This window comes from Molothrus aeneus, chromosome 6, assembly GCF_037042795.1.
Source record: "Molothrus aeneus isolate 106 chromosome 6, BPBGC_Maene_1.0, whole genome shotgun sequence".
Lineage (NCBI taxonomy): Eukaryota > Metazoa > Chordata > Aves > Passeriformes > Icteridae > Molothrus > Molothrus aeneus.
The window spans coordinates 46,015,358-46,038,161 of record NC_089651.1 but is presented as its reverse complement, the minus strand read 5'-3'; the positions used below and the strand labels follow the sequence as shown (position 1 = coordinate 46,038,161).

General features: G+C 40.7%; 2 protein-coding genes across 3 annotated transcripts in view; both read right to left on the bottom strand.

Moving 5' to 3' along the window:
• KCNK13 (potassium two pore domain channel subfamily K member 13) overlaps window positions 1-997 on the bottom strand; it is a 44,794-nt gene extending 43,797 nt beyond the window's left edge. Inside the window, exon 1 of the mRNA XM_066551914.1 lies at window positions 658-997. Coding sequence (XP_066408011.1) covers window positions 658-997 — 340 coding nt within the window. The remainder of the gene's footprint in view (window positions 1-657) is intronic.
• Window positions 998-4,773: 3,776 nt separating this feature from the next.
• TDP1 (tyrosyl-DNA phosphodiesterase 1) overlaps window positions 4,774-22,804 on the bottom strand; it is a 38,749-nt gene continuing 20,718 nt past the window's right edge. For both annotated transcript variants that reach the window (XM_066552438.1, XM_066552439.1), the window contains exons 13-16: window positions 20,541-20,648; window positions 18,894-18,996; window positions 9,295-9,409; window positions 4,774-5,239 (exon numbers count right to left, since the gene is read on the bottom strand). In XM_066552438.1, coding sequence (XP_066408535.1) covers window positions 5,166-5,239; window positions 9,295-9,409; window positions 18,894-18,996; window positions 20,541-20,648 — 400 coding nt within the window. In that variant the 3' untranslated portion in view covers window positions 4,774-5,165. The remainder of the gene's footprint in view (window positions 5,240-9,294; window positions 9,410-18,893; window positions 18,997-20,540; window positions 20,649-22,804) is intronic.

Sequence of the window (22,804 nt, the reverse complement as noted above, 5' to 3'; positions counted from 1 at the left end):
TTCATCTTAATGTACACCTGTCAGACTGCTCGGAATTTCTATTCAGTATCACCTTCCCCTGAAGGCTCCTTCAGCCTGAATAAACTTGGGTTTATTCAGGCGGGATAAGTGAGATAAACTGTGCCCTCCGACTTGACGGTTCTGCCTTGAAAAGCCTGAAGGAGCAAAAAGCCGAGTGGTTTGAAACCCAATCGTTGTACACTTTGCAGCTGGACACCATAAAGTCTATTTAAGGGTTCTTGTTAGGACTAGACGATCCTCAGAAAGGGCCCTGAGCGTACAGCCTATGAAACCACCAGATCTAAGATTTTCTGTAACATTGCCCAGAATTTAAAGACATACAGGACTGTTTAAAGCTTTCGGCTTTAGTGACACCCGCGAAGAGCATCCTTGTGTCCACTGCCCTGCTTGCCCGGAGCTCGGCCCCCAGCGCCTGCCCGGAGCTTCCGCGGCGCTCCCTGAGCTCAGCGTTTCCCGCGAGAGGCGCGCCCGCCGCAGCGGCTCTTTGGAGGAAGAAGGCGAAAAAAGGAGCAGCGAAGAGACAGGACCGTGCCCGGGCACCGACACGAGCCCGCTGTGAGCCGGCGAGGAGGACAGGGACAGCGCATCCCCGGCATCCCCGCCGCCGCCCCGGTGCCCGCCCGTCCCGCCGCTCACCGATAGTAGAAACGACGGTGCCCACGAAGTAGAAAGCGCCGGTGAAATCCCATCGGGGCCGGATGTCATCGACGCGGATGCCGGCCACGCTCGCCTCCTCGTATTCGCGGAGGAAGTGCCGGAGCTCGGCACGGCTGAGGTTGTGGCGCCGGGTGAAGTTCTCCAGGCGTTCCTCCCAGCGCTCCTTAGCCTCCCGCTCCGTGGGCAGCTCGATGGCCGAGAAGACGGCGGCGCCGCACAGCATGTACAGCACGATCAGCACCGCCAGCAGGAGGAACCGCGCGTTGTCCGCGTTGAGGCGACCCGCGCTGGAGCAGCAGCAGGCGCCGCGACACGCCATCCTCCGCCCGCGGGACCGGGCTGCCGCGCCGCCACGCTACGTCGGGACCCTGCTGCCGCCGCCGGGCATCACGGCGCCGCCCGCCAGCCGTACGCGGGGCTCAGGGCGCCGCGGAGCCCGGCGGCGGCGAGCGGCGCTCCCGGGAGCCGGCCGGCACCTTCGCCCCGGGGGCAGGGCGCGGCCCCGGCACGGCCCCGCGGCGGGCGCGCTTCGGGCTGCCGAACATCCTGAGGGCCAGGGAGCCGCTCGTCCCGTCCCGTCTCGGAGCCCCTCAGCCCCAACGCCCGCCGCGCGGGGCTCCCGTCCCCGCCACTTTCATATCCCCTTCCTGCCCCCGCCCCGAGCACGTCGGAGCGGGGCGCAGGGACAGGCACCGCCAGGCGCCTCCTGCCTGCCGGGGGGGACGAGGCGGGACCGGCGGCAGCTCGCCCCCCGCCCTCCGCTTCACCGCGGGGCTCCGCCGCCCGGTCCCCCGGGCCGCCCGCACCATGGCCTCAGGGGAGCCGCGGGCCGGGCCGGGCCGGGCCGCGCCCCCCGGTGCAGTTCCCACAGCAGAGGCGCGGCCGCCGCCCCCGAAGCCCAGCGCCGGCAGCGGGCAGGGCGGGCTGGCAGAGGGCGGCTGCCCCTCGGCCTCCAGCCCTCAGAGGGGCGGGGGCCGCCCCCCTTCCCGCCCTCAGGCTCGGGCTCTGGGGGTGAGGAGTGCCCGAGGCAACCGGGCACGAAACCCGTCAGTCCGTGATATCCCCTCCTATCAAAGCCATAAAAATTAGCGCCCTTTGCCAAAAGAGGATAGCTCCTTCTCCACAGGGTCTGGTTACCCACTGCCTTCCCGACAAGGTGCTACATCTCTGTCCTCCAGCGCATGGTAGTCGAAGGGAAATTGTTTAGGGAAGACAGAAGCAGCCTTTCCAGCTGCTATGTGGTTTTAAAATTAGTTATTTGCAGGTTCAAAGAGCAGAGCTGTCGATCCAAATCTGCTGGAAATATCGTTCTCACTATAAGAAGAAAAAGCTAAACTCAGCAATATCTGGTAGTTGCTACAGTGCTGAATTCTACTTTTAAATAATTGGGGCTGGAATTCAGCTGTGCTAAACGTAATAGTATACAAGCACATTCTTTCCAGGGAAGGACAACCTACATATATTTTTTCAGAAAGCAGGTTAATGAACTATAACATCCACTTCGCTTCCCGTTCTCCTCCACCCCCCCCATTTTCTAATAATTGTGTTGCAGTCAAAATGCAATGGAAGTGAACACTACGATCTTAGAAATGTCCCTTAATGGCAGATAATTGTACACGCCATATAAGAGCCATTGATTGTCTCACAGCCTGAGGTATTTGAGTATTGGTCTGAGCCCTAAGGGTGCACTGTGGGCAGTTCCAATGCCAGTGTTTGAGAGGATCACCACCTGTGTGACAACTGCTAGAGCAGCAGGCACAGGGAAAATGAGTCCTTTTCTTATGTTGCACAGTAAACCAGCAGCCGGGGATAAATGGAAGTCATATTTAATTTTTTCCTATTTGTTGTTATTCATAGGTGATACATCATGCTGCAGGTTTTTATTCCCTCTTAATTAGTCTTTAGCATAGACTTTAGCATGGAAATTAAAATTAGCAGCAATACTGGAAGATATTAAATAGCCAAAAATAGGAAGATGAGATGCCAGCCAAACTAACCAGACTGTGCTAAGTGCTAACGGTAACAACACCCTTCCATTAAAATATGCTGCTGTATCTTTAAAATTATTGGCAGTTCCCATTAGAGGAAAAAACCAAAACCCACCTATACTTCCTGCTTTGCCAGTCAGAAGGAAGATGGAACTCAGCCATTGCATGCTCAACCAACAAAGGCAGCAGAACTGAGTGTCCACCCTTTGTCCACACTTATGGCTCCATCCATCAAACCTGTTCAAGGGTGCCTTGGATTAGCACAGTGGGAAAAAGAGCCTTTAGCTGCTTGCAACCATCAATGTGATTTTTTTTGCCCAAAAGAATATGAACAACAATAACACTATTCAAAGGAATAGCCAAGGCAAATTATTCAAGGTTATTGAGTTCCTCCTTATTTACATCTTTTGTTAGTGAGGAATGTCATTTTTGTGTTTGTCTTAGGCATAGAGATAATTATTGCATTAAAGCAGGTAAGATCATCTGGCAGTTTTGAAAGACACATGTACTACTGTCATTAATCATCAAAAATTGCAAATTCCCCTAATTTGTCAACTTTGATCTTGGCAGTGATTTAATCATCTCTTGAGAAGGTGGCTTTTTAAGGATATGCTCCCTATTAAAGGATAGAACAAGAACAAGTTGATATTGACCGGAATCTTGAAAAAGAAAATTAGACTATGGCTTATTCTAAAGAATACTTTATTGTAAAACAGGTCACCATTCCCACTGCTCTTGGGTAAATAGCTGGAAAAACTGGAGTGTGTGGAGAGCAGGACCAGTGTAATCAGTCAGCCATCCATAACATTTAAAGCAAGGTAGAATACAGAAATACAGTGTGTTCACTGGCATAAGAAAAATAAAAAGTAACTTTTGGTTTCAGGTTAAAAAAAAAAAATAAGTAGTTAAACATGTTGCTGACATTTAAATAAACCCCAAATCAAAGTGAATACCTTGCAAGCCTGAGCCCTGAATGCAATGGCACTACCCTCAGTACAGTCACTTGGCATCACTATCAGGAAATATGCTGTTTTCCCTACCTCTCAGCAGCACCAGCACACAGCTCCCTAGTCTGTGTGTGCAGGCATTTGGGGACAACAGATTGGTGGTGGTAAGGCTTAGCACAATTATAAAATAATATGAAAGAAAAATCAATACATTTACCAATTCTGTTGATATTGACTGGCAGCCCTGTAATTAAGAAAGCTAACAGTCACTGAGTACCCCAATAATGATTACTAGTAAGTGTCTGGTCAGAGTAGAATTATTATTAATGCATCATCAAATTACTTGGAAGACTCATGCAGACGTTTAGTTACTCTCATTGACGTGTCAGTACATTTTAATTAGAGGTCTCCTTTGGGTGATTAGCTGGTACACTTAACCAAAACTCACTGATTTTCTTTGGTGAAGCTATGGAATGGCTGCAATGTACTCCTGAGCCAACTTTATGCCTAATGAAATATCCTGACAGAGAAGCAAATAAACCAGCCCTCCATTACTTTTGATACTGAGCAAAAATTCTTCAGGAACATAGTTAAGGAACATCATAACCTTGACCCTAACAAACTAATTTGAACAATGCCTGACAACCCTCAGTGAAGGATTTTCCCCTAATATCCAATTTAAACTTTCCCTGGTGAAACTTCAGGCTCCTCTTGTCCCCTCACTTGTTACCTGGGAGAAGAGGCTGATTCCCACTTGGCTACAACCTCCTTGCAGGTAATTGTAGAGAGCAGTAATATCTCTACTGAGACTCCTTTTCTCCATGCTAAACATTCCTAGCTCCTCCAGCTATTCCTTGGAAGACTTGTGCTCCAGACCTTCCAACCAGCTCCACTGCCCTTCTCTGGACATGTTCCAGCCTCTCAATTTCTTGTCATGAGGGGCCCAAAACTGGACACAGCACTCGAGGTGTGGCCTCAAAAGTGCTGAGCATGGGGGGACAATCACTGCCCTGGACTTGCTGGCCACACTATTTTTGATACAACCAATGTGTTCTATTAATGGGATGCTGTCAATTTTATAAAATACCTGGGAGTACACTTGCAAGATACAAGTTCCAACCCAATCCGAAATGTACATATTTAGAAGACAGAAAAAAGGATATATTAACAAGATTGCATTTATTTTAATTTGAATTTTCCATATAATAACTTTTATTCCAGCTACTGGGGTCAACTGACAGTCTCACAGAGCAGTAATTTTAAAATTAATTACAGCTACAAATGCAGAGAGACTCTCTGAGAACAGTTCTTGTCTTGAAAACCACAGTAAAGAAAAAGCATATAAAAAGGTATTCAAAAAAGCAGCTTCACTTGTAATAATGTGGTTACAGATTCTCCAAGAATCTCTCCCTTATTAACATTTTAATGTTTCAACTACAAATTAACCATTATAGCAGACATTATAGCTTACAGAACAGAAACAAGCAGTTTTTGCAAGTGACACAGCAGGCTCAGTGTTAGCAAGTGGAACATCACAAAGTACTGGAAACACTTATGATGGAACCCACATATTTCCATGTGTATCAGGGGCATCAGTGTAAGGAATATTCCAAATCCACGGTTGATCTGTAAACCAAAGCAGAAACATACTCATGACAAATTAATTTATCAAATGCAAAATTTGGTTCTCTTCCTCTTTTCCCTTTGGAGGGAAGAAGAAGGTCCAAATTCTCACTGATTTTCAATTGACATCATGTGCAATTTCAGTTTAGTGGACATTTTTGTTTTCTTTTTTTAAAACTGTAAGATAGTTTTCAAAAGGCTTTGCTTTTCCCCCAGATATTATTTTAAATATAGTTATAACCCAGCATGCTCACCAGCTGTATAAGAATTGTATTTCAGATAACATACAAGTACAGTAATGCAGCCAAATTTGGTATGGCCTAGTGCCAGCAAGTTTTGTGCTGCATCTCTCTTAACCCAATGTAATTATAAATAAGCACTGTAACATATGAATATTTTTCACAGGGACAGTGAGAATTCAGTACCTAAGAATGACACTGCCTGACCTCTGAAAAATTCACATTTACCCCTCACTTCTTCAAACATTACACTTTCAGATGAGCAACATAAAATTTGCTCAAGGTAGCTATTATTGGTTTGCACCACACAGTTCCCTCCCACTTCTCAGAATACAGAAGCTCTTTCCATTCTTGGGAAAGAGAAAAGGCAACACACCAGAAGTCAACTGCTAGCTCTGCAACCTGCTCTGTGCTCTTCCTCCTACCACACATGTGGCAGAAATGCAGCTGTTCTAAGAATCCAAGGTATTATTCTACTCCTTGCAGGCTACTCCTACTGAAATACAGAAAAATCTTTAACCCTTTTTTCAGTGATTTTTCTCAATTAAGAAACTTATGTAAATCTATCCTGCTTCTTCTCTCCATGTACAAAATGAGCCCTGAAGGAATACAGTGACATTAATCTGTAATACGCATATATTAAACGGAATTGTACCAAGGATGACAGGAATAGCTATTGATTGAGATGACTTTTATCCAATTAAATTTACAGGATCCAATGACAACTCTTGACAATACAGGAAGTGAGAATTACTGTAGCAAGGAAAGGAGAGTAAGAAAGTGACAATATCAGTAATGAAGGGTTATATAAAGTACACAACAGCACATTGTGACAAGTACCATGGGAATTAAACATGGGGCAGAGGGACCACTGCTACTAAGTACTCATTATTACTTGCCACAGGAGTGTTCTTAATTCTCATACTGTAGTTCCATATGTTGCAGTAAAACATATCCCAGCTATGCAAATGTTTTAAAATGTGTCTATTTACAGCAGGAAGAGAGCAGTAGGGTAGGTGGTTGGTTTTTTGTTACAGTGGACAGGTGATTTCAAAGCATATAAAAAATAAAAGGCACCAGAAACCAGAAGAAACTATAGCACTTAAGTCACAGTGCACTGCCAAAACTCTCTAGGTTTCTGGCTCAACTGCAAGATATCTAGACTTTGAGTCATCTCTTAAAAAGAAAAAAAACTAGCACCATTATTTCCCTAAGCATGTTTTATCAGTCTCCTGCTGGAGAGCCATGTGTACCTTTTGTACTTCAGGTGAATACCTTAACAGATAGTAAACATTAACAGTTAAAAAAATGGGTACAGAATAAAGCAAATTGGGAAAAGCATTGAGGATTTCAAACATACATTCAGATTTAAACACTGACCTCTATCTATGACATCAGAATAAATCCAGTCCCACTCAAGCACTGGAATCTGTCACTCAAGAGTACATTATGCAGCTTAGACCTATCCATCTTCCCTACTTTCCTACCATCTGGCAGTGACTCTGCTTAATTCAGCAGAACATGCAGGCAGAGAAAAACTTCAGATGTACAGAAATAAATCCAGTCACCTCCTTAAAGCATGCTGAGAGGTCTCAATCCCTAATTTAGCTCTTTCTAATTGTAGCTATCTAAATAAAATTTGCTCAAGGTAGCTATTATTGTACTTGGAACTTTGTTCTGTTAATGGGATGCTGTTGATTTTATAAAACAGCTGACAGTATTTTAATAAGTCATGTGTAGAACTATTGCTGATACAAATTATAATTCGGTTATTTATAAAATGGCAGGTTCAATTTAAAACTATTCATCACTTTTAATAGGATCTATAACACAAGAGAAAAGGCAATGACTGTGCACAAATACTGTATGATGGCAGCTGTTTACTGTTGCACATGAAAATGACTGCCAAGCTTCTCAAAGTTAATTCTTTTGATCTTCTTGGGGAAGGGGGGGTGGAAACAAAGCCCCAAAAATTTCTTAAGCGTCTTTAACATACCTACCTTTCACACATTTCAAGATCAGTGCTTCATTTCTGATAAGCCAACTGCACCTCACTGGAGTTAGTGTTATCTACTAGGCTGGTACCACAGCTTCACTCTTGCCTCATTTACAAGCAGCAGAACTCCAGCAGTGGAGTCAGCACTCAGTAAAATGGGGCCATTCCTGTCCCACTGCCACTTAAAGATCGTCTGAAAGCTCAAGTGGAGCACTATTTCAGTTATACTCAGATTTTTGAACATTCTCTCACAACTTAAAAGACCACCACATTTCACTTAAAGGTAGAGAGGCTCTGGAGAACAAGACAAGTTCTTTTTGAGTAATGCCTGAGTATCACTCAAAGAATCCATGCTGGCAGGCCACCTCAAGCCTTCATGTTCTCATAAAGATGACAGATGGCAGTACAGTCAAAACTAGGCATACACAGTTGAATAGCAAAGGATAAAACACAAAGAAAGCACCTTTGTGATCCTCTTCCTATGGGTGTCTTTTGCACTGTGAGTGGAGATCTGGATGAGAGAATTCCTGGTTGATTTCTAAACTCAGAGACTGGATTCTTACCTCTACTTAATTTAAAATGATAGCTTCAAAGCAACAAGTATTCACATATATAGAAAGGTTGTAAATAACCAGACTTCAAGTCATTCTACATGGCAAACACTCCCTGCTGCATGAATCTGGAAAGTTCTTCCTTAAGCATTTGCAAAAGGTGCACACTGCACTTCAGTCTCTCTTGTCCCCTCCCTCTGGATAAGCATGGCATTTGAAAAAGAACTAATCTTGCTCCTCTCAATGCAAAAATCATACTTAAAGATTTCAAGAAGGAGGAAAGGCAGATGGGGAACAAATGTGGGATCTATATGAATATTCACAAACAAAGTGATGATTTCTGAAGGCCAGGACAATGACCACTTGTTTGGGGAAAAAAAAAAGGGAAAAAAGCACCACCCAGTACTGCAGCTTTAAACACAGGATTTGCTTTGTTTCTCAACAAAGTGCTGATGAGATGAGGAAAAAAAAAGTATTTTGCACTTCTCAGACCTCCCCCAAATTGTTATTAAAAAACCTTGATATACTTATGTATTAGAAGTTTCAAGTTTCCTCCACACAACAGATTATTTCCTCAGTCAGTAAACCATTTAATATCTATATCACAAATGAAGTGAAACTCCTTGACTACAGTAAGCAACGTGTATTGGCAAGAGAGATAATAGCAATAGTGCAACTGAGACGTGACGATGGGAGCTCAATGAGAAAATGTTATACAACAAAATCTCAGTACTCATTTAGAAGATTCTACAAGAAAATAAAAATCTGAGTACTGTTAAAGACACAAATTTTATTTATAGGCTATTGTGTGCATGATTCCCAAACACCAGATTGGATAATTTTCAGCTTCCCTTCCAAGGAACTCTCAGCTCATACTGCTGGTCTATAGGTTTCATTTATCTTATTATCATTGATATATTGAGCTTTGCAATAGTCTTTTTTATTATGACAGCCTGAATCTGTTGGTTAACTACAGAGACCTTCAGGAGATTGATGTAGGATATGATTTATTTATCTAGATATTGAGTAGTACTGTCAGCTACCAGATTTTTTTTAATTCTTTAAATGTTTTGCCCTAAAGATACATCTGCTGACCACAAATGGCTTTCTGGTGTTCAGCTGACTATTGGAGGTGATCAACGGCAATTGCTCAAAACAGCAACGTGGAAAGAGTTAATAATGTACATGTTGCACACAACAAATGTTATCTGCTAAAAATTAATGAGGTCATGCATAATACAAGCCTACTTTTCCTCTGAAGTCACACCTTACCTTTGCTTCCATACTGTTCTGGTGGGAGGTCATAAGGTACAGGAAAGTATGTTGCTGAATCTTTCCTTTCTGGAAGCTTTTCACTTCCTACATGAAAGTAACCTTTGTCCAATCCCTATGAAAGAAGGGAAAAATACAGAAGAAGATTCATTAGTTTCTGGGGGAAAAGACAAACTTAATCTACAATAGATACTTTCTCAGTAAGCTATTTTAATGAACAAAACTTTCCTACCTCCTTTACTGAGATTGGATACTTCATGAAGCACCATCATGTCTTAAAAACTCAGCTTCTCTTACTTCTACTATTTCAGCTCTTCTCTTTTTATTACAACCATTGGCTTGGCCTTGTGGGTCCATATTGGATATATTCTGCCTTCTCAGACCCCTACACATACACTAATTTATTTCCATATTCACGAGGTGAAGTCCTTCAGTGTTTAATATTTAACTGAAGTGAAAAGCTTCTAAAATTTCTCTTTGCTGCTTAGTTTCATTCTGACCACATTGACTGGATGCTCAGTATGTTTCATGGACTAAACTAGAAATCACTTGGTGTTATAGAAGCAAGTCTTCAAATCTGTGTTTTTCAGACATGTCGGGTAACATCATCCACAGACACAAAAAAATTTAATGAAGATTTGAAACTGCTTGCACAAAATCTTCAAAGACTTCACTTATATTAGAATGACAGCATTACTGTCAAACAAGGTTAAGGACTAAAAAAAGAAAAATGCAATACAGTACAAAGGTAGACACATTTAAAGTGATTTGAGTAACTTGGGCAGATGGTATTGCTTAGCTACTTCTCCAGAGAAATTGGATCCCAACTGTAGTGAGTTACACAAAAGCAAAATCTTAGTTCTGAGCTTTCAAATAGCTTACTGCCAATCAAGTAGTTTGATTAGAACAGACTAGAAATTTAAAGGCTATCAAGTTTCTTTATTTGTAAGATATTACTGCAACTATTTTTCTTACTAAAATCAAAGAATAGTTTGGGTTGGAAGGGATCTTCAAAGGTCATCTAGGTCAATCCCTGTACACTGGACAGGGATATCTTCCACTAGTAGCAGGTTGCTCAGAGCCCCATCCAACCTGATCCTGAATGTTCCTACGGATGGGCTATCTACCATCTCTCAGGGCAACCTGTGCCAACGTTTCACTACCCTCACAGTAAAGAATTCCTTCCTTAGATCTAGTCTAAACATACCCTCTTCTAGTTTAGAACCACTCATCTTGTCCTATCCCCCACAGTTCCTATTAAGAAGTCTGTCCCCACCTTTCTCATAAGCCCCCTTCAGGTACTAAAAGGCTGCAATAAAGTTTCCTTGGAGCCTTCTCCTCTCCAGGCTGAAGAGCCCCAAGCTCTCTCTTGCCTTTCCCCACAGGAGAGGTGTTCCAGCTCTGACCATTTCTGTGTCTCTTCTCTGGACTCAGTCCAACAGGTCCTTCTTGTGCTGAGACCCCAGAGCTGGATGCAGCCCTGCAGGTGGGGTCTCAACAGAGCAGAGCAGAGGGACAGACTCCCCTCCCTCCCCTGCTGCCCATGCTGCTTTGGATGCAGCCCAGGACACAACTGGCTCTCTGGGCTGCTCATGTCCGGTTATTAACTTACACTTGATTCAAGCTCTATGTCCACCAGTCTGAGTTTCACAGCACTACTGTTTTGTGATAGTACAAGCAAGCATCCTAATTGCCAAAAAATCCTGTGGTATTCAAACACACACACACTGTCTGAATGGAGAGTCCCAGCTATACACAACACTGCAAGTCTTTCTTCACTGGAGTTTTACACCATCAAATGTCATCATTTTAAGTTGGAGACAGCAACATCCACATATGACCACACAAAGCATGGGAATTAATGCAGCCTTGTGCTTTCTTCTTTAATATTCAAGAAGAATAGTAACCTAGAAAAAGGAGAGCTGCCAATGACAATGTCAGACAGCTGTTCTAGCAAGTCAGTTCAAGAATCTCCTTTAGAATATAGATGCACCTTTTGTCTCATTACCCAAAGTAAGAGCAAACTATAGGTTATGATGTAAGAAACATTATATATTATTTCAAGGACTAGGCAAAAGCCACTGCCCTTTAAATGAAAGAACAGAGGAAACAAACAAGGTCTAATGCTAAAGGACTGCGTGAAAGAAAATCCAGTTTGAATGTCCCTTTCTTATATCATTTCAGTGAGATATTTTGATAAATCTACATTAAAACCAGCCTACAGCATTTTGTGGAACTTAGCCTTGAGGTAACAAGTACTATGTTCAAAACAGACCAATGTAAATATGCAAGATTGTTTTTAAAAGCTCATAAACATCAAAGGGTTTGAAAATGACTGGAAAAAAAATCATAACTACTTACACAAAATGCAATCAAGTTGTATAGCCTTACTTCCAATGAATTTGAATCACTCAGGAATTGGTAGAAATGTCATGTAAAAATGCAAAAACCATACTTCTGTTTGTAGTGGAAAGAACATGATATATCCCAGGAATTCTATAGCTCACAAACAACAGGAACTGTGTAAATGCTGAAAGATATTTTTTCATAACTCACAGCAGTCAGGTTGCACTTGGTAGGAGGGTCTGGGTGGTGTGTATTCATAGATACTTAAATTGTCAGCATGTATGTGACATGTGGTCTGATTGCCCAGGCATCCCATGAGCTTCTCTCGTCTTCTACATCACCTATGGAAGACGCGTGGAACAGCAGGGAAGGCTCCTCTGCCATACTGTGAGATGGTTTTATGCTACAACCAACTTCTTGTGCCCGATCGACAGCACCACAATTACAAATCTGCTGCCTGGCACCATCTGAGTTGGACATTTGTGAAACCCTTACTATCACAAAGCACAGTAAAACACAGCCTACTTCAGCCTCTACCTACAAAATAAGGATATTTTTCATCTGTTTTTTTTTCCTCCCTGTTACCCATTGTTTTCTTCAACCTAGCAGTATTTTTGTTTCTACTTCATTTCTTCTACACTCCATGCCCTGTTACTTCTTCAGTGTTTTTCTTTCCAGGCATTTTACTTCCTTCGCTTGTTCTACAACTGTGGCTTTCCTGGCCTTTTCTTCCTCAGTACTCAGCAATTGTATTTCTCTTTCCTCTGATGCTGTCCCCCAGTGCAGCTTGACTCAGTTCATCCCAGAACAGTTTTGTCTGTCAGAATTTAACCTATAGAGACCTTCCATTCAGGAAATATTTATCTAAGAAAAGACATTGGGTTTTCCTCAAAACACTGGAGTATGTGTCTAGTTTGTGGAATATATTCTTTAACAAGGCTCTCTGAGGAGATTCACATGCTTTTAAAAATAACTCATGTGTCTATCTTCACACAGAAATTGAAGTAAATCACACACTTTGTCTGTTTTGAGCATTTCCTGAATGTTGACAGCTCTCACTATGGTTTCCAAAAAACAAACCAGCAGGATCTTGCATAAAATAATTTTGTCTGACTTATAAATTTTCCTCGGCCATATTCTATTCTTTCAGAATTTTTCCCTCAGCAGCTTTATTTTGCTCTTCGAATAGAAGAACTTACAGCAATACATTTGAAATGCTGATAAATACATATCTCAATTGGGGAAGAATTTTTTTGTACTTTTAAAACTTTAGGTGCCGATATGGCTTTTATTAGTGCCTTAGCATCATGCTTTGAAAAAGCAGACATTGGGAAGAATGGGAAAAGGAAGTTTAACAGTTTTTCAAATACTGCCTTCCAGCTTTTGAATGTTTTTTGCCCCAAACACAAAGTATATTGCAGGCTATAAAAAAAAGAGATCACAAGATAAAGGTAAGAATTGCTAGCCCTACTGAAGTGGGAATTAAGACTGATGCCATTACAGAATTTTGATCCTACTGAAGTAAATTTTAACAGGAGACAACTGATTATCCCACTGGATGATTATGGGAATAATATTTCCAATGCCAGTAAGCAGAAAAATAGTCCTTTTTGACAAAACTTTAAAAACTTGCTGGTTTCAGCAGCACAGAATTAAGGATGCACACAAACTTTACAGGGGCCAGGCTCATCAGGCCAGCAGAATACACAGCAAAATTCTTCCTCAACACTGGGCACAATTATTCCAAAGACAACTTTATCCAACTGTACCAGAAGATTTTTTTTTTTTAATAGGAAGCCAACAGTGACAAACTAAACCCAAAGTTTCTTGGTTTGGATAGTATTTGTCTGGGTGTCTTTAACACTAGAATTTAAAAACCTTGTGGCAGTTCTGTGAACACATAAAGCAAGGCTTAACATCTTGAAGTCTGCATACAAAATCTTGGTTTACTTACATTGTATTAGCTTTCCCACTCCATTTTACATGGGATAAAAGACTTCATCTAAAACTAGAGAAACCAAAGAAGAAAGTGGTACTACATTGCCTTGGAAGTTGATATTACAGTCAAAGAGCTTAACTGACTTGATTTTGGTTCTGCTCTAAGTTGAGCTATGGCTGAAGGTGCCTGGCTCAGTTATTCAAACACAGCAGAAATTTAAGCAGTTCAGTTCTGAAAATCACATGCTAATGCCTGGCTGATCTCTAATCCAGTTCACACACCCAGACCCAGAGTCAAGTACAAAACAGCACTTCACTCCAGTGAGTATTCAACATCAAATACAGCACTTCAGATTCTGAAACATTGTTGTAAGTTGTCTGAGTTTGATTATCTAGATATAATTACAGGATTTGACAGCACTAGGTAGGAATTATGGGTGGGTTTTCATTTTAATAGCATCTGTTATATTTCTGAGCTTGTATTTCTAAAAGCTGACTGAGCCAGAATCATATTCAACAAACCTCTAAAAAGACTTAGGTATTTCACAAATTTTTATACTAGTGCAAGTCAAGCTCAAATTATCTTAGCATCTTATCAGACACAGAAGCTGTGAGGAAGAACCATTTACTTAAAAGGCTTTCCATTAGCCACTTCCAAGATTTTTCAAACAAAATAATTACTAGAACATGCTTTCCAGAACTCCATACTTTTTGGTCATTGCATTCTCACTGCATGTTTTACCTGTTAAAGATGTACTTTATCTCAGCCTCTGGAAAGGAATCCCCAGCAGCTGAAAGAGCAAGTTGAAAAAGAGAGAGTGTGGATGTAGGAGGTGAGAAATGGAGATGGAAAGGGAAATGTAGTTGAAACACAGGACAATCTTTCTTATAAACATTATTTTTTACTCAATAGAAGCTTGTGATCTAATGCCAGCATCAGCTGATTTTTCCCTAAACACTAGAACTGTAAATGATAACAGCTGCTGCTATATTGGGAACAACTATTCAACATATTTTTGAGAGTCTGTATTAGCACACCAGGCCAAAACCCAACCTCAAAGCATAATTCTGGAAGCATTTAAAAAAAAAAAAGACAAAAGCTGGCAGTCAGCTGATAGCAAGTGAGGAACGACCCACTTCCAAATTTGTATTCAGCAGAAAATAGAAGGCACAAACTGCAGAGCTAGAGGAGTTCTTAAGATAAGCGACATGAAGTGTGTGCTATGCAAATACACCAGGGTAGTGTGGCCAAGTAGTCCCAGGTGCTGGATTAAGGCTCCAGTCTTTTCTGGGACATGGGTTCAACTTCCATCACAGCCAGGAATATTTTAATTGGATTATATGATCTTAAAGGTCTTTTCCCAGCCTAAATGATTCTATGATGCTAAGTCTTAACTTCTACCAGAATAATTGTCATGAACTTTGTGATAATACTGCATGAAATAACCTAAAGAAACAGAACTATCAGAAACTGGCAGCATTAAATCAGCATTCTGATAGCTAGAGCATGGTGAGTCCCTTGAGGCCTAGGAAAGCTCAGTTATGTTTCAAAGCACTGCATGTAGTTTATATTTTGCATAGCTTTAGTTGTGAACAAGCATTTCTGTTTCTAAAAATTTTAGTCTATTCCCAGTTATCTGTTATCTTCACTTAACACTACCCCACCACATAGCATTCTAAAACCACAATGAACCAGTGTGACTAGCAGAAAAATTATCAAAGAAGCACTTTTATGCAGTTAACTGCAGGGCATATGCATAAGAAATTATAAAGTAAGCAGTGGAACTTGAGTATCAGATGACTGCATGTACATAAACCCAGTATCAGTATTTGTCTGACTACCTCCTTGTTACCAAGAGTGTCTGCAGGCATGCACTTCTCAGTGAAGAAAGGAAAGCAGCTGCAGTGTCTCTCCCTCCTTTGCTCCCACGTATACTGTGGGATATCACATACATGTGATTATCAGCTGACTTGTTCTCTTCTGGTTGCCAGTCTTCACAATTAATTATCAATATGTAGGAAACTGGGGAAGAACTAAGTATTCTCATCCAAAATATGTACTGTTATATATTCTTGCAAGTTTTAAATGAGTTTCAATTAAGTTGTGCTCTGAGAGGTCTGAAACTCAAACATAAGATTATCTTGTGCACACTGACAGGTTTTAGTACAGCCATCTAAAAGCTGTAGAAATTATAGAAAGCATAGGAGCTTTCTATAAGAAAGACAAAGACAAGGGAGGTGAGGGCTGTAGAGAGAAAGCATTGTATTCACACCATGGTTAGCTAACCTGTTACACACCACTTTGTAAAAATACAGCAGGCCAAACAGACCAGTGAGAACACCAAGAACATCATTATGTCATCTTTTTATATCTGAATCTGTTTCTCTAGAATCATGTTTGCATTTTAAGTACAAGCTTTGTCCCTCTACTTACCACCCTCCCAACCCAAATGATACAGAGGGAAAAAAAAATTGAGAAAAGTAAAAGTGATCAAAAAAATCTCCTCCCTAGGAGCAGGATAAGAACTCATCATTCTAGACAAAGATAAAGGTGTCTGGAAAGAGAGGTATGAAAGGGATGATTAGGGATCACATGGTTCTTGCATCTTTCAGTGCAAGAAGAAAAAACCTTCAAGTGAGTAACTTTCAGAACTGCCTCATGTGACAGTATTACGTTGTGGAACTCAGCCAGAGCAGACTGTGACTGCCAAAAGCCTAGACATTTAAGAACAGACAAGAGATGCTCACAGGTTAGGCCTCTAAGTCATGAAATATGCAGGGACAAACTACTACATGAATGCCTGGCCATTATACTTTCCCACAAGTGTCTGCTTTTGAACACTGAGTTTTGAGATGTTCCTTTGATATGATAACGTAAAGCCTTCTATTCCCCCAACAATAGCTATTTTGAAGTAACCAGAGTGACACAAGGGAAAGATCTGGAAACTTGGCTCTACTTCATACTGCACATCATGTTTTCTTACCCAGATCCTAGCCATTTATTCCTATTTTCTATCCAAAACTTCATGGACCATCATTCTCTATAAGCTCTGGTTCCAGGCTGAAAGAAAGGTACCTCAATATGATTTCCCCACTCACCTTTGTGCCCCTTGAATTTGTCCTTCCTACTTCTTCCTTGCATTAGCCCTTACCTGATCATGTTGAGCTGCTTCATGGAAACCTGTCCTGTTTTGTTTTGGCCAGTCTGAGCTGGTTTAAGGGATAAGGAATCCACTCAGCACTGATGCCAGTATAATTAAGGGAATGAAGACAGCCAGAAAGTTGTGGTCAATGGTTCTATATCCAGGTGGAGGCTGGTGATAAATGATGTCCCTCGGTGCTGTCTTGGGACTGATGCTCTTCAGCACCTCCACCAATAACACAGACAGCAGGACTGAGTGTTCCCTCAGCAAGCTTGTCTTGACACCAGGATGAGTGATGCAGTCAACACACCTGAATGATGGAATGCCATCCACAAGAAGCTGGACAAGCTCAAATGGGCCCACAAGAACCTCATTACCTTCAACAAAACCAAGAGCAAAGTGCTGTACCCAGGTCAGGGCAACCCCAGACAGGAGCACAGACTGAGAGAAGTCGCTGAGAGCAGCCCTGTGGAGGAGGACTTGGGGTACAGGCCAGACATGACCTGGCAATATGCACTTGCAGCCCAGAGAGCCAGTTGTGTCCTGGGCTGCATCCAAAGCAGCATGGGCAGCAGGGCAAGGGAGGGGATCCTGCTCCTCTGCTCTGCTCTCATGAGACCTCACCTGCAGTGCTGCATCCACCTCTGGGGCCCCCAGCATGGACCTATTACAGCGAGCCCACAGAAGGGCCACAAAGATCATCAGAGGGCTGGAGCACCTCTCCCACAAAGACAGGCTGAGAAAGTTATTATTAGAAAGTTACATGACTGGGTCATCTGGAGATCAGTTATGTTTATACAAACCCCATAATTTACTAGGTACAAATATACCAGTACCATAGATTCTATGCCTGGCAACACCCAGAGATATCCAACTTCCAAGAACATTATCCCTTTCAGGTCAGTTGCTGTTAAAAGTCAAATTTTTGCACAACTTTGCCCAATGCTTCATTATTCTGTTATTAATAGTTGTTTACACAAATGGTGTTTCCTTTTTTTAGAGCTCATTGATATAAAAAACAATGCTTCCTACTAAAAGAAGTCGTAGGATTTTTCTTGTTTCACTCTCTGATAAACACATTTTCTTCCACATAAATGATGCTGGAGAAAAACATCTCTAAGGTTCATGATATCAGAGACCTCACTACTATGCAAACTCATTATAAATGTCAAGAGTGAGTTACAGGAATTCTTTAGCTGCAGTCAGAAACCATCAATCTAAATATGCAATCTCAGGAAACTACAATTATCCAGTTAGGGAAGGCAAACATTTTTACAATGTCATAATATTAGTAAATATTCATTTGGGACAACATTACTAATCAGTAGAAATGACAGAACATTATGTGATCTTCTGTGAACATTATCTAGGAAATAAATACTCTTTATCAGCAAAATATTTCTAAGGACTTTTAGCATACAAATACTTTTTCAGAGAAAATTGCAGTGGTCTTCCCTGAAAAGAAGAAATTTCACATAGGAAGAAGTTTGAATGGTTTGTGATCATAGACTAACTGCTGTTGAGAACATTTTGGTATCGTCAGCCCATCAGAGAGAAGGAGGAATCAGCCACATATTGCATCTCTCCCCCCATCAGGTAATAGACAAAACCCAACCTAAACAAAGAAGGGAAGCCTTTTTCTTAAATACAATGTATAATTAAGGACTTTCTACCACAGGATTTCATAGAGGGCTAAGAACCAGGAAGTGTAGATCAATAAGGAACTTGATATTAAGAGAGAGTCACGTGACTAAAAATGCATTTCAGAGAATGAGCAAGAACAGCGACTGGTGCAAGATTAGGAATCATTTCTCAAGTTACAACACATACAACACACACCCCTTACATTAATGTGAATATGCACTCACAGGCCAGTTTTAAAAAGCACAAAAGAAGAGAGTTGATCATCCTTTCCAATAACATTTAGGTATATGTTACAATTTCAAAATATTATTGCCTGTCAGTAAGAGGAAAAAAGTCACAGCAATACCAAATCTATACCCGCTGTGTAGGAAAACAAGACTATGAATACCTCACAAATCCAATTTGCTATTAACTTTTTTATCTGGAAATAGAGAACCTACTGATCAGATTATTCAGTTATGCTTGTATTCATAAATATTTGCAGATTTTCATGATATCCCAGGATTTGTGCTTGTACTATGGACTTACAAATGCTGAAGGCAGGAAAAGAACCCCAAGTTCGTAGGAACGGATCATCAGCTGGCTGCCATTTTTCTCCAGAGCTCCCCAGGCTGCTTTAGATAGATTGGCACTGTTAAGAGAAACAAAGCATTTTAGTGAGGCACAATCTTCAATGCAGAAAACGTTTAAAGAACATAGCCTAGCAATGTCCTTCTAGCAGGAGAACTTAAATTCAATCAGAATAGTCTTCTCACAAAAAGTGACTTGGTTGTTATTCCTTGTTGTTATTTTTACAGCACAGTGGGAGCAACAGAGACAATATGTAGAAAGGCATTCATATAACACATGTGGTTAATTATACAAGCCTATTTCTGTCATACAGATCTACAAGACAAATTCAGCCTTTTGAATCTTCTTTGCACATTTCAGAAAGGAATTTGGTACTGGTAAATAGCTTCAATTTGATGACTTATAAAGATTAAAGGCTAGCTCAGTTAGGACTAGTTACAATACCTTCAGTACAGAGTGGGTTTGCATTTTACATTTAGTACAGAGTGTTAAACAGTATCTTTTGCTCTTGGCATTTTGTTCTTGGATCTATTTATGATAAGAAATACTTAAGAGGTTTTTATGATAACAAATACAAAGAGGTTTTGTTTCAATTTGCTATTCAGCACCATTCTGTATTTAATCTTTCATCAGTATCTACTACAAAGTAGATCAATTTGGGAGTCAAAAATATATGCAATTCTGTTGTCAAAACCTACTTCTACAGCACAATACAAAATTTACACCTTATGTTTCACCTGATGGACATACTGGATACTGTTTGGTAACAGCAAATGGTGGAGCAAAAGAAACATCAGAAGAAAATAAAGCAACCATGAATTTCTGTATTAGATGGAGTGAGCATCACATTTAAATGACTTAAAACCTTTTAAAAAGCACACTAATCATTACCACTATGGCAAGCAACAGTATCAATGAGTGATGAAATTTAAAGAGACCAAATATAAAGAGAAAAAAAATATTAAAGTAACTGAGCATTTAAAAGTAAGGACGGACAGATCATAATCTGTAGAATATAGGGTTGCATAAAAACTGAAACATATCTGTATTTTCGTTTACAACAAGTCATTCTCCCTTCAAGTCAAGAAATTCTTGCTTCCTCTTCTGGCTTTTTTAACAACTAAACAACAGAAATATAAAGCTTATACTTCCAGGCAGACTGCTAAGCTACTCAATCTGACAAAAGATCAGATTCCAAATTCTATGTATCTGTATGTTTTATTACAGTAGGGCAGCCCAAGTACAACTTCAGCTAACCAAACTCTGTTTTGTAGAAACCAGCACATTCATACTATAGCACATCATATCTTTAAGAAACTTAACCCAAATTTAAAAATATTTATCACTTTAATTGGTGTTGAACCCCAAAACTGGTAGTCACTACTCAGACAAGATTTTAGTGTGATTATCAACTGTTTCTGACATAATCATTTCAATCTGCAGCCTCAAATGGGGCAATGCAATGGAGAAACATGAAATATGGACAAAAATTCACATCACTAATTGAAATTCTAGGTTATGGAAGTAACTCACCTGGGCCTGCAGCTGACAAAAAAACCCATATATAAAGTTCTTAAATGAGAGCTGTACTGGTTAGATGTTTACCTTGTTACCAAGAACCAAGCAATCTTCTGGAAGTCAGGAGAGAGTCTCATGTAAGTCTTAATGTGAGGTATAGCATGAGTTCGACCCGTGACTTCTGCTGACCATTTGCTAGAAAAGCAAAAGGAATTCTTTTCATATATGGTTTTATTTTGAGGTATAAAAAAATACCATAAATCATGGTGCTGTTGTCAGGAACGCTACTTATACTTCTCACACTCAATACTTCTTCTAGAAAAAATCTTAAAATACCACATTTAACTGAACTGTTAACAATTCTACTAGAAGTCAGAAGGCGAGGGTTTTTTTCCTTAAAACTAGCCCAAAGAGATATTCTCCTCAGTGTGTCAGGTTCTCCTAACAATTTTTTTCCATTTCTCTGTTCCAGATAGCACTTAAGGAACTAAGTCTAAACTTGTAGACAACACATGTCCTTTGAAGACTATCAACGGTTATGACTTCAAGCAACTGAGTTTGGCACCAAACTAAACCTCACAGAGTTCTGAGTTTACTACAGTTTATTATCCATGACATAAAGGCAGGGAGCAACTGGTAGATTGTTGCTGCTACTCTTCCTCTTCCCCCTTCTGTGCCCCTAAGCCACTGAGAAGTTTGAGGGTTTAAGAGAATAGAGATCATATCTATGTGCATATAAAAAAAACCCTAGATTAAAATAACAAACCACTGCTAGACTGATTCAGCATCAATGTTACAGAACTAAAGTGCAAGCAAGCAGTAAATATATGTACATAACTGAAAGTATATAGCCACAGCATTAAGAAGCACTTTATGTTCACAGCTGTTAGTCCTCATGCAAATTCAGGAAGAAAGCTTCTTAACACACTTTCCTTTACCCCAGAGACATTTCTTTCCACAGATTTGAAGGAAGACTCTGGTTTCAGTTGTCACAATCCTGCTTCCCTAACTCAGCATTCTATTCTAATACGCAAATCAAAAAGGATCAATTTACTCTGAAAAACTTAAGTGCACTGTGTTCCTCTAAAAGCCTGAGCAGACTGACTTGGAAGGGCTGGAATTATTTACCTATGTTGACTTTAACAACTAACACTTGCATACAGTGCACTTAAAATTAAGAGGCTTTATATTTCATGGGTGAGGACCTAGTTACTTTAACAACCCTATCTCCCCTGATCAAGGAAAAAAACCTCTGAGAACTGGTCCTGTATTCTTAAAGGGTAAAAGCTGAAACACTCTGCACATTTGATGCAAACCAGACTTCTTTATGTTTTGATGCAAGCCACATCAAAGTACCTTTCTATAGGACAGATGAAGATATATATGATACAGAATTAGCTGACTTAACTTGTCTTCCCCTACAAACTCCACAGTTCCCATACATACAAATTATAAGGCTGAGTCATGACTCAACCACCCTGGTTAATAGCTTTTCTCTCACAACTGACAGTTTAGACAAGCATCTTTAATTTTATGGGACCAAAATACTTGGGTAATTCCAATAAAATTGTAAAAATGAAAAACAGGAAAAACTGGAAAAACTGGGAATTTAAAATTTATTTTCTTTAGATTTACCTCACTGCTTTGCCCTGGGACAAACTTCTCCCCTCACCACTAACTGCAGTTATACTGAGATACTATCTCAGTCTACTGCCTTTTTGCTTCCTTATCTTAAGACAGATACAAATAGTGTGCCTTAGCAAGAGTAATACCACTTCTATCTATTACCTACAGCACTCTAACTGCAGTTTGATTTCATCTAAAGTGATTGAAACTCCTATTTTAGAAAGTTAAAATCAGAATGGGGAATATATATTTTGGCCATGTTTCCCCTAGTAGGACAGCACAAACATGTAAGGATTAAAAGGGGAAAATGCATGCTAGTTTTGGCTGGGATAATTTTCCTCATGCTGGCTAGTATGGGGCTATGTTTGGATTTGTGCTAGAAAGAGCACAAACACACAGATATTTCAGCTGTCACACACAGCCTTTTCTGCCTCTCACACCACCCCACCAGTAAATAGGCTGGGAGGGGACACAGGCAGGACAGCTGACTCCAGCTGAGCAAAGGGATATTCCAGACCTACTCTATTATGCTCAGCACATGAAGCTGAGGGAAGAAATGGTGATGAAAGAAAAGATGGAAGAAATGGTCATTCAGAGTGATGGCCTTTATCTGCCCAAGCAACCATTAGGCACAATAGAGCTTTACTTTCCTGGGGATGTCTGAACACCTGCCTGCCCAGGGTGGGGTAAACCAACTAATTTTGCTTTGCTTGTATGAGTAGCTT